The sequence below is a fragment of the Lissotriton vulgaris genome, chromosome 9 (assembly GCF_964263255.1).
Source record: "Lissotriton vulgaris chromosome 9, aLisVul1.2, whole genome shotgun sequence".
Lineage (NCBI taxonomy): Eukaryota > Metazoa > Chordata > Amphibia > Caudata > Salamandridae > Lissotriton > Lissotriton vulgaris.
Genome location: NC_141697.1, coordinates 342,322,683 through 342,335,063, shown reverse-complemented (window position 1 = coordinate 342,335,063; position 12,381 = coordinate 342,322,683). Strand labels below are relative to the sequence as shown.

Genomic DNA, 12,381 nt, shown 5'->3' with positions numbered 1-12,381 from the left:
ATGCAATTGTTGACTCCAAATCTTCCAATCTCTACTTCAGCTTCTTGTGGTCCTCAAGCAGAAAGCCGAGCTGGGCACACAGCGTATCTTTTTTAGGGACTAGAGTGGATTTAATGTCCATCACCATAAGTTCATCTAGGCGGTGCGAGAGGTCAGCCTGTGGCATAGGTTGTCCTGCTGGTGCCTGTTCAGTGCCCGAGGCGCCAAGTACAGGCCCTGTGTGTCATTGGTGTGAGGCTGCTGTTTGTCCTGTCTTGACGATAGTGGTGCTCCGTAGGTTCCAGGGAGAGGGGAGAAGTAAGCGTTTCGGTCCAGGTAGTTTGTGCTCCACTGCTGAGCACACTGCTAGACAGGGTGGCGCCGCCATTGTCTGTTTTGCCCAACCTGTGTTCGGCGCCTAGGCTAGGGTGCTGTATGATGGTGCGAATGTAGTTTGTGGCCAGGCAAGGTAGAAGAGGCTTTAAGCCCTGTGTTGGTAGCAGGGTAGTAGGCATCGGCTGCATCCTGACAGGGCAGTGTAGAGGTGCTTGTGCCTGCCGGCGCTGATCGGTGGGGGTGCTTTCCCGTGCAGTCCTATTAATTGGGGGTTCCATAGTGGGTTGCCATGCTGCGGCAGGTGAGGGATTGCATTGGGCCTAGTACTTTTTCCCCAAGCGGGGTTAGGTCTCCCCGGCCTAATAGTGACGAAGGGTTGCGTGCGGTCAATGCAGGTCATGGGCCGTAGTGCTGCGCTAGCTGCTGATCAGAATCGGGCCCAGTGGACGCTTGGGTGTAGTCAGGCCTTGCGGGCCTCACTGAGCCAGTGGCCCACGTAGAAAAGCAGGAAGCCCCACAGGCCTTGTGGAGGTGGTCAATATTACAGGGTAGTGGAGGAATGCCTCTGTGAGAGGGCCCAGTCCCACGTGCTGCAGCTGATCTGTGGGGCTTGGCGCGGGAGGCACCAGAGGGTTTAGGGTGCTGATCAGATGACCTGATTTGCGTCGTGGCCCCTACCTCGAGATTGAACGGGGATCTACTCCAGTGTAGGCTTAGTGGTGGGCGCCCGGCTGGACCGCGTCTCGCAGCATCCAGCTCCGGATGTAGCCACGCACCCACGGTATTTGGATGTTGGTGGGGACACAGCTCTCACCGGCGCAGGCTCTCTCTGCTGGATGTGTCTTCCACAGAGGTCCACGGGGGATGGCCACGATTTCCTGTGCCCAAGTTGCTGCGTCTGCAACGCACTGCCTTGTGACATTGGAGGGTTCCGGGGGGCAAAGCGCGATTGCAGGTCATCCGGGAATCAATCTCCGTCTCCATCGATCTTGTGTGCCGCTAGTGATCCTGTGATGGCTGTTATTCAGGGTAGATTTTTCCATTCTTGGGAAAGATAGAAGTTGCTTTAAACAATGAGTTACTGTTCTTGGGGCCAGACTTGCTGATACATAGTGAGGACCTGATTCACAAAGGGCCTCCACAATCGTGGTGGAGAACCCGCAGTCGTGGGGTAGTCTCTGCCCTTGGGGAGGAATCTCCCCAATCAGAATTCTCATGGCGGATGCCCTCCGCCATGAGTGCGGAGACCCCCCACAACTGCAGGGCCTCGAGGGTGTGAGTTCTTAGGTTTTGTCTTTTCAGCACGTAAGGCCCGGACCAGGTGAGCAACGTTAATAGAGTCATCATTATGAGTTGTGTGGAAGTTGAAGTGGAATTCCTGTATGCATTTCCACTCTGCCTATTTAGAAGGACACAGTGTTTTTGCATCCTGTTTCCCTGGTGGGGAACACTGGATTCGATTTTTCTGACCAGAGAAAGCAGACTTGTTAAAAATCGCTATAGGCTCTAGCTGCAGCAGTAGTCAGGTCTGGTCCACCGGCTCCGTCTGACCTCCTTCTTTAGCAAGAGTCCTGCCAGGGCTCTTTTTCCACTTACTGTTTCTCCTTTACCCCATCCTGCAAAGGCACTATCTGCTCTCATTTACCACCTGCTCAGAGCAGGTGGCACGTAGGGGCAGTAAACCCTGCAGAACTGGGTATTTTGTGCAGTTTTATGCCCGATAAAACAGGGTCCAGACAGGTACTCCCCTTTCCTTGGGGTTTCACTTATAATTGTACTGTACTTGCGAAGTGTTACCACACAGCACCAGTATTTACTGGTGTGGAATTTGCTCCCTGCCAGTATTGTGCAACTCCTAATGAGGGCCTAGATGGGCTACTCAGATCAAAGCGTGGCACCAAAGCTTGGCTCACATTTCCCCAGCACAGCCCGCCTGATGTGATTGTCTGATCCAAGCCAGCCGCAGTGACATTATTAAAATGAGTCCCTGTGCTTGAATGTGGGCCTACATACGAACAGGAAAAAACGAGGATACAAAACAAAAGCCCATCGCCACAGGAAGGGGATGCATATTACGTTTTCCTAGTTAAATATCTTAACTTAGCTTAGTTAGAGTAGTTTGCGCTACTTCAGAGATTTTGAAAATACATTGAAGATTTAAAGAGCAATTCATAACTTACAATAATAAGAGCGATGATTGAGAAGGTGTAGTACGTGGAATCTCTGAATAAAGACCACCACGTAAGCCGTACAACCTAAGAAGAGAGAAGCAAATAACAAGTTTTTAAAAAATATTGTTTTAACTATTTTTTTCTTTAAAGTATTAAAAACCAAAAATGAAACGATCAACTATTCTTCAGCAGGGGGTTAATAAATACACAGAAAAAGAGAACTGTGACAGTTATAATGTGGTACAAGGTAGTCCTTAAATAACTGCAAATGACACACCTAATGTATTGATGTCCATAACTTCATACATAGTTGGGATTTGCTGTTCTAGGTCTGGTTAATACGCAGACTTCATACATTCTGAACTCTTCACATAAATCCTAAATAACATATCTCAATATTTTAAAGGCGAATACCTTTTAAATATAAATGAAAGGCATTATCATTGGAACAAATATTCAGCATGTGAGCCACACTAACATAAGAAAATGCTCCTCTGACCTTTCTAATTCCAGAAACTGAAAGCAGAATGCCAGTGGCTGACATTAATTGAAACATGCCACCCAACTCTTTTTTGTATTCCTCGCTGAGACTGCAAGTACCATTCCTGATGGGAAAATATTCCAGAACATACATGTTGTCATTGATCTCATGCTTGACAATTGTACAAGTAGTTCATAGAATCCAGGATCATGCTTTGCTTTCTGGAACTCCATTCCTGAATTCATGATGGGATATGATACCAGGAAGGAAAGAATAACCCTCAATGGGGTAAGCTAGTTGTGCAATTCTGTGTGCTGTGTGTGTGTGTTCAGAGTGAAATGTTTTTCCTAAGGAAGGAAATATACCTGTTTGCACCCAGCCATTGTAAATGCTCACTGTTTCTCTTACCTTTTCTTTGGCTGAACAGGTTTCTTGAAACTACCTATTTACTTACAGCAGGGCATCTTATAATCTCCCCTACTCACTTTCACCAGAGATAACAAATCCAAATGGTGCAACTACTCATCGTAATGCTAGATTTTCCCATAGACAAAGAGCTGCTAAACTTGCATCTACCTAAACACTTGATAACATGGGCCGTCAAGCCAAAGACTGGATGTAACTGTGAAACAGCAGATGAGCTGAACTACATGAAATTACAAGAACTACAATGAACTGAGATGCCAGAAGGAGAGGAAGTACTACTAAAGGCAAGAAATACACCTGCAAGTTTTTAATACTGATTTGTTTGTGCACCAAAAATTTTTTTCCACCCCCCCATCCCCTTGACTCCTTTCACAGTCTCCCTTCGCCAATTAACCTACTCCGAAGTCTACAATAATGGCCCCATAACTATCCATTCCCAACCTATTCTTCCAACCCACTAGGACTACTATCTGTTAAATCTGTTAAATACAATTACCCTCACCTCCATACACTCCTTTTTGGAGGCCCCTTCCTCGCCAGGACACACTTTCAGAATGGAGATAAGTCCCGACCCCTCAGGCTATAATGCCTTCTTTATCAACTACATTTCTAACCTGTTCAAAAATGCAGCCAAAAACACAAACATTGCATACTCAAAGGCAGACCCGATACTCTAATCTCTGATGTCTACTTCTGTGCAAACAAGGGTAGTATAGTTAATGACCTCATCTTCTATACCAGAAAACGAGCATGCTGGCAGAATGTGTTCTATTACAGGCTTTGAATATCTGGCACTAGGAAAACACCTCATGGTCTCAAATTAATGGTGTCGCCCTAGCTCACCTTCAACGCCAATGCCACTATTACCCTCTACAATAATGGTATCATCCTTATCCAAGCCTCTATTGCCAATCTAACCATGATGGCCAGCATCTTCCCTACACTCAAAAAGGCGGTCTCGGCTAAATCCAATGACCCCCTACCCACACCCTATCACCACTTTGGACTTAACCAGTCTTCCGCCCTCCACAGCCGGGAGGTCTACACTCTCCCTAAATCATTCTCCCGCCCTTAGATGATCTCAGAGCCTCCCAATCCCCTGTCCAACTGACCCAATACACTAGACCTCTGACTCAGAAGGTGAGCGAGCCTACTGGTTTGCTCTTCTTGGCATTCACCAGTCAAATACAGGCTGATTCTCGAATGGTGAGGTTCCCTCTCACCCTACCGCCATTACACTCAATGAAAGTTCCCCCGTCACGCACCCCTCTTTCTACGCCACCTGCTAGGGCAGAGTCCTGGCAATTGCCCCCCATGGAGCATGTTCAGCTAAATCCATTCAACCCTTACTTGACCGTCCCTGACTCACAGGGCAATGGCCCTTCCACCCTCCTACTTTTTCTAACCTCTCTGTCCATGCATCATGCAACATCGCAAGTCCTCTATGACCAACTCTCCCCTCTGGAACCTCAAAATACTGCCTTTGACTTCTCTGGCACACACAAGACCCCTACTCTCCACCAGATCTCTCCACACAACCTCTACCCCTATCACAGCACTCAGACCTGGTAGCACGCCTGGACGATATATCGCTCCAGTTGCACCTTCTCACCATTGAACTTTATGTTATGTTATGTTACATGAATTTGTACTGCGCACAGCTGCCCCAGCCAAGGGGCGTCCCGGCGCATGTCAAGGTAACACGCAACAACCACAGGAAACACAACAGCTAAAGAGGAGGAATCAAGTTTAAAATAGGAAAGTTTTAATCGCCTTACGGAAGGAAAGAAGATCTTCCAACAACCGAATCTCCACCGGGAGGGAATTCCACAGTTCGGCTGCTTTTACCCGGAAAGAACGACCACCGACACGGCACAACTTGTATCGAGGGGTGATGGTGAGAGCTTGGCCCAAGGATCTCAGAGGTCGAGTGGGGACGTACCAGGACAAGAGGCCCGTAAGAGTTTGAGGAGCCGTACCTTTTAGGATCTTGAAGGCCAAGCACAGTACTTTGAATTGGATTCTGGCTCTGACTGGCAGCCAGTGCAACGCTTTCAGAGTACTGGAGACGGGGCATGATCTAGGAAGACCAACGATAGCTCTGGCGGCAGCGTTCTGCACGCGTTGGAGGCGAGTGACTTCAGCCAGGTTAGCCCCCACCAGGAGAGAGCTGGCATAATCCAGGCGCAATATAACAGTCGCCTGTATTACCAACTGCCGGGTACGGGGGTCGAAGAACTTCAGGACTGGTCGCAGAGCCCGGAGGATTCCAAAACAGCAGACAGCCGTTTTCTTTCTGTGCCCCACAAAACTGAGAGTGGGATCCATCCACACTCCCAAGATTTTTAATTCCGTCACCGGAAGAGGGGCCGGCCCAAGCTCCGAAGGCCACCACCTGTCCCCCCAGAGATCCGCCCTTCTACCGACGATCGTGATCTCGGACTTCTTCGCGTTGAGCTGGAGGCAGTTGGCCTTCATCCAGCTTGCCACCGCCCTAAGTCCACTCTGAAACCTGGGGGCATCCTGGTCCGCATCCCCGCTGATCGTAACCGCTAGCTGGGTGTCATCGGCATATGACACCATAGTCATACCCCACTGCCTGACAACCTCAGCTAGCGGTCTCACGTATAGATTGAACAACGTGGGACTCAGCGAGGATCCCTGTGGCACTCCCTGATTCAGAGGATGGAAATTGGACTGGAACGGCGGTACCGCAACGCTGAAGAGGCGACCATCAAGGAAGGACCGGAACCACTGGAGGGCGGACCCCCCCACTCCAATCTCCTCCAGGCGGTGCAACAGGATGGGATGAGAGACAGTATGAAAGGCGGCGCTTAGATCTAATAATACAAGCGCCGCCGTCTGTCCTACATCCATCACTATGCGAAGATGTTCAGCCATGGTGAGAAGGGCGGTGTCCGTGCTGTGACCAGCACGGAACCCGTTCTGGGTGGGGTCTAAGATGTTAGCTCGAGTGAGGTGGTCGGAAAGAACCTTGTTCACGTGGGCCTCCACGACTTTGGTCGGCCAAGGGAGCAGGGAAATAGGCCGATAATTTTCCGGCTTTTCCGGGTCCAAAGAGGGTTTCTTTAAAATAGGAGAAACCACAGCCCGCTTCCAACTTGCTGGAACCGTACCCGAGGCCAGCGAGATGTTAATCAGGGAAAGTACCAAGGTATGACCCACAAACAGCTGGTCTCTAAAAAGGGCTGGCTTAAGCGGATCGGCGGGCGACCCGGATTTCACCTGCTGAGCCAAGATGTCAAAACCCTCAGATGTCAACGGGGGCAACACATGAAGCAGAAAATCTCCGTCAATATTACATGGAGTACCTGCCGGTGGCCTAGTATCAGGGAATGTTGAGTAGATGTTCTGAACTTTTTCTAAAAAGAACCGGGCGAGAGCCTTACAGTGCGCCGTGGAGCTCGTTGTTATAGCCGAAGCCCGCTTTGCCACAAGGTCCTTTACCACTTTAAAGATGGTTTTTGATGGGTTAAGGCTATTGCCGAACTCCGCAGCGTAGAAAGCTGCCCGGGCCCGACATATAGCACGATGGTAAGCTTTAACGGCAGCGAGATAAACAACCTTCTTCCCGCTGTCGTACACCTTCCGCCACTCCCTCTCTGCTCGCCTACAACTGCCCTTGAGTGCGCGTAAAGCACTGTCATACCAGGGGCTTGACTCCCTGGAACTGATTTTCCTAGTTGAAACGGGAATCAGGGAATCAAGTGCCTTAGTAACCCACGAGCAGAAGCGGTCGTAACCTGCACCCGCATCCTCCAAAGGTCCCAACGGTACTGCCGCGAGGGCTTGATGAAGGTCCTCGAGTCTCAGTTTACTCCAGTGCCGTGTGGAGACCGTCCTTACAGGAGCAGAAGAAGGAATTCCCGGCAAGGGGACATGGATGGCCACTAAAGAATGGTCCGTCCAGCCGAGCGGGGTAACGGCCGTTACTGTGGCCTCTGTCAGGTTCATAAAAAACGGATCTAACGTATGGCCGCCTACATGTGTGGGATGCCGCACTATTTGTTGGAGTTGAAGAGCCTCCAGATCGGCTAGGATACAGCACACCGTAGGGATATTCTGATTCTCAAAGTGCAGATTGAGGTCTCCTAAGACAGAGAAAATCCTTTCAATTGAACATCTCCCCCTGATCAGTTCTCTCCTCTCCCTTGCGAATTTGCCCACAGCCCCTTACTTTTTTTTTTTTTTTTTTTAAGACCTTTATTGCAAACGTGCTCACAGACACAGCAGAATGCCTACAACCCTATACAGGGCCGGCTGCCATCATATCAACAGTAGGTATCTGCAAGCACATATCAAAGGATATCAGGCAGGGACAGTCCCAGAACGTAGAGGGCAAAAAAATGTCCACAGGTCAATTCAATATCATCCTCCACATGCGTTCCCCGCTCATCACCTGTAGGTCTTATTTTATAGTGTTATACAGAACAGCAACAACCCCCACCCCCCAAACCCAAACAATCCCGGTCCCAGGTCACAGTAAAGTTCATCGTATTAATGTTGAATGGTAAATCAATGTAGAAGGTACGCGAGGTACTGCCATCAGTTGTACAAGCAGTGCAACCCCAGATACGAAAGTCATCATGTGCCATCAGTCGTCGTGCAAGAACAGTGAAAATTACAGATAGGACAGCCCCCCCCAGGAGCCACACTCACCAGCCGAAATAGATATCCCTTTGGCGACAACAACTCAGCCCAACCATTCAGTCATGCAAACCCTCAGGCACACCGACACCAGGCATTCAATCCCCGCCCTCGCCATCAGAACTGTCGTCCTCCTCCAATGCAAGCATATATGTAGTGTATGGAGCCCAAATGTCCCGCGGACGTGACTTTTCGGGCAGAGTTTCAGCATAGCAGGTTAACTGATCCCTGCAGTAGGCCAGGTCCTTTAACCACAGTTGCACATCGGGCGCCCGCCTGCCACCCCACACCATAGCCACCCTCCGCTTAGCAAGCTGTAATGCCAGTACGATCAATTTCCGCTCCCCACAAGGCACTCCAGAGGCAAGCCCCAGCAAGCAGAGCCGTATATCCATCGCAACCTCCGTGGCCGCCATCTTAGTCAGCGCCTCAGTCACAGCCAACCAGAATCCATACACCCGAGCACACCCCCACGCCAAATGCACAAAATCTGCATCATCCTCTCCACACCGGACACACTTCGCAGTGTCCCGAAGACCATATCTGACCAGCTGTGCTGGCGTGTAATACCACTGATGTAGAAATTTAAAGTGGAGTAGGCGGAAATTGCCATTAGCCACGTAGCCCCCAGTCATGGAGCAGCATTCAGTCCACTCCTCATCCGTCAACGGCTCAGGAAGACTCCTATCCCATCTGGCCCTAGCCAGTAGAGCCCCCCCCCCTTCGTCTTCTTGAGCAGCACGGTATAGTCTGGAGAGCAGTTTAACTCTGTCTGTCGCGGTTTAGATTAATTGCAAAGCGCTCAGTGCTAAGGGTTCCTCCGGATATGTAGGATATAAGGAGTGTATGGCCGCACGGAGTCTAACATAAATAAAGGTAGCCATGACCACATTCGTGGACTGCTCCGTCACAGTTTGCAATGGAAGGAACTTGGCCCCTGGGAAGAGATCCCCCATAGTGTGGAGACCAGCACCCTGAAGGACCTGCAAACCACCAATTTCACTCGACACCGAGATATCCGAATGATACAACAGCGGCATGCTAGGAGCATAGAGCGGTAACCTGCCAGCTCTCCTACCAAGTTCACGCCAGGCATTCGCTGTGGAACGGACTGTATCTACCTCACCCTTGTCGAACACCGAGTGAGTGTTACCCACCATAGCTCTCAACGGGTACGGCAGAGTAGCGCTGGCCTCAAGTGCCACGTGAGGAGTGTACGGGGGCGCAGACACCCAATAGGCAGCAAAGTGCGCCTGTGCGCACAAGTAATATAGCTTCATATCCGGCACGGCAAAACAACCCAGCGCGTAGGGCTTAGTCAGCACATCCCAAGTCACTCGCTGCTTCTTGCCAGCCCAGGTTAAGGTAGTCAGCAAAGAGCGCAGCTGCGCAAAGAAATGTGAGGTCAGTCGAAGTGGTACGTTTACAAAAAGATACAAAAATGTTGGGAGGACAACCATCTTGATTAAAGACACGCGATCAGCCAAGGTGAGAGGGAGCTTAATCCACCGAGATACCTGATCCTCCAGTTTGGAAACAGCCACACTATAATTGGCTCTAATGACCTCCTGACTATCCCGATGAATCTGGATCCCTAGGTAACGCACCGGATCCACAGCCCACTCCAGTGGAAATTCCAGAGGGAACGGAACCGTGACGTCTGTGAGAGGCAGCATAACAGATTTGTCCCAGTTGATAGTCAAACCAGAATGCCGGCCAAACCGGATGAACTCCCGAAGTATAGGTTCAAGATGGCGTGCAGGCTCGCGCACATAAAGCACCATGTCATCGGCATACATGGACACAGCCAGCGAACGAAGGGGGAACTTCAGAGCCGCGTCTGCATACCTTTGTCTCAGAACACAGGCCAGGGGCTCCATCACTATAGCAAACAATAAAGGTGAGAGAGGGCAACCCTGCCGAGTGCCCCACCGCACCGGGAACGAGTTCGAGACATGGCCGTTGACCCGCACACGGGCCACCGGGTCAGTGTAAAGAAGAGTCACCAACGATGTAAACAAGAAGGGCACCCCCATGCGATGTAAAATAGCTATCATATACCTCCATGCCACTGAGTCGAATGCCTTCGCGGCATCAAGCATAACAGCCACTGCGGCCAGTTCCGGTTTGAGTAAATGTAATACAGCAAAAAGAGCCCTGAGATTGTGGGTGGTAGACCGAAGCGGTATAAACCCCGACTGATCAGGCAGCACCATTACCGGAAGTAGCAGCCGCAGGCGAGTTGCAAGCACCTTAGCTATAATCTTAACGTCAGTGTTCATTAGCGAGAGGAGACGATACGACTCACAGTGGTCTGGAGGCTTCCCTGGCTTCGGCAATGCAACCAGCAGTGCCTCCCTCATCGTGGTCGGGAACCGGCCCCGTTCCACAGACTCCTCCAGCACCATCGCCAAGTGTGGAAGCAAAAGATCAATATACTCCTTATAGAATTCAGCAGGCAAGCCGTCCGTGCCAGCAGCTTTCCCATTAGGAAGAGCAGCAATCGCCTCCCGAAACTCCTCCTCGGTGATGTGGTGCATCAGGAATTCTTGCTGACCTCTCGAAAGCCAAACCAAAGCTATATCATCAAAGTACTGAGCTATTTCTTCCTCCGTCGCTGTCTCCCGATACTCATACATACCCTCGTAATATCTTGCAAAGCAGCTCAGGATGCCGGGCGTGTCAGTCACGACCTCCCCTCCATCCACAATCTCCTGCACCGCACAATGCTTGGCCCATGGTTCCCTTATGTGATCCGCCAGCCCTTTCCCCGGTCTGCCCCCCTCTCCGTAATAGCGCGCCCTGGTGTGCTTGGATAAGAACTTCACCTCCTGATCGGCCAGCTCGTTGTATTCGGAAACCTTTGATCGAATGCCGGCTAGCAGAGCCTCCCCAGGGCAGTCCTCCAACTGCCGCTCCAACACCAGCAACCCCCTTTCCAACCTAGACATGGAGTCTCTCAGTGATGTCAGGACTCCGGATTGAAGGCCAATACACACCCCACGAATAGTCACTTTAAAGGCCTCCCACACTGTGCACATACTATCAACCGTGCCGACATTTTTCTCAAAGAACTCTACAATAATAGTTCTGAGCCGCTCGCGGAGCACCAAATCTTGCAAGGTTCCCGGAGATAAGCGCCAAGTGAACGGAGCAGGCGAACACGACGGCACCTGCAGCAGCAAGCGAACCGGCGCATGGTCAGAGAGCGTGCGCGGCAAATGGTCAACCTCCAACACCCATCCACTCACATCCCGAGTCACCAACCAGTAATCCAATCGCGACCAGGTGTCGTGAGCTGAAGTATAACAAGTACCCTCTCGCCTTTCCGGGTGCTGCAAACGCCAGACATCAACCAATCCCAGTCCTTGCATACCCTCATGAACCTCAGCAGCCGCTTTCTTCCGCACCCAGGGCTTGTCCTGTTTCCTGTCCATTTCCTCATCCAAGATCACATTAAAATCCCCACCGCAAATTACAGCCGACTGTGGCAACATGTATACCTTATTCCAAAGTGCAACATAGAAATCAGGGTCATCTACATTAGGCCCATACACATTAATGAGTGTGACAGGGGAACCGCATAAAGTACCATGCACAATAATATAGCGCCCTTCCTTGTCAATGTCTTCATGTATCGTAACGAATGGCACAGACTTTTTAATCAATATCATCACACCACGTGCATATGAGGAGTAGTTCGATGCCAGTCTAACCCCCGCCCATCTCCGACCCACAGTTTCCGCAGCTTTACCCCACAGATGTGTCTCCTGTAAGAAAGCGATATGCGTACCATGCCTGTTTAGAAACGCCAACATTTGTCTAGTCTTTTGAGGGCGGTTCAACCCCCTCACATTCCAAGTAACACATGCAATTTTACCCCCCCCGGCCATCCACCCAAAGTAGACAGGTATCCCCAAACCAGCAGGGCCACCCCCCCTGTCTAGAAGGAGCACAATGCATAGAGCCCAGCAACCTCCGAAGCCCAGTAAGGAGAGTCACCCTCATCAGGTAACACAAGGCCCAGGCACTGCCCAACCCCGGCCCAACCCCTACATACCTCCCATCATACTCAATGCAATACTGTGACCATACCCAGGATCGAAACATACCCCCCAACCCCCCACCACCCACTTCAGCGTCCCCAACCTGCCAAAGCCGACCCCAGCCCCCCCCCCAACAACCCCAACTGTATGTTCATAAATGTGTGGGGATCTCCCATATGTGGGGACGCAGTGGCGCACAGCTCCCGCCAGAAATCTGACGAGAGAGCGGACCGCGTAAGCGATAACGAATTCCCGCTCCCCCCCCCCAACACTC

At 50.8% G+C, this 12,381-nt stretch overlaps 1 protein-coding gene across 1 annotated transcript in view; it reads right to left on the bottom strand.

Moving 5' to 3' along the window:
* The window catches only part of LOC147690097 (sodium/potassium/calcium exchanger 4-like), a 609,516-nt gene that overhangs the window by 203,108 nt on the left and 394,027 nt on the right, over positions 1–12,381 (bottom strand). Inside the window, exon 7 of the mRNA XM_086936639.1 lies at positions 2,496–2,570. Within this exon, the coding sequence (XP_086792765.1) occupies positions 2,496–2,570 (75 nt within the window). The remainder of the gene's footprint in view (positions 1–2,495; positions 2,571–12,381) is intronic.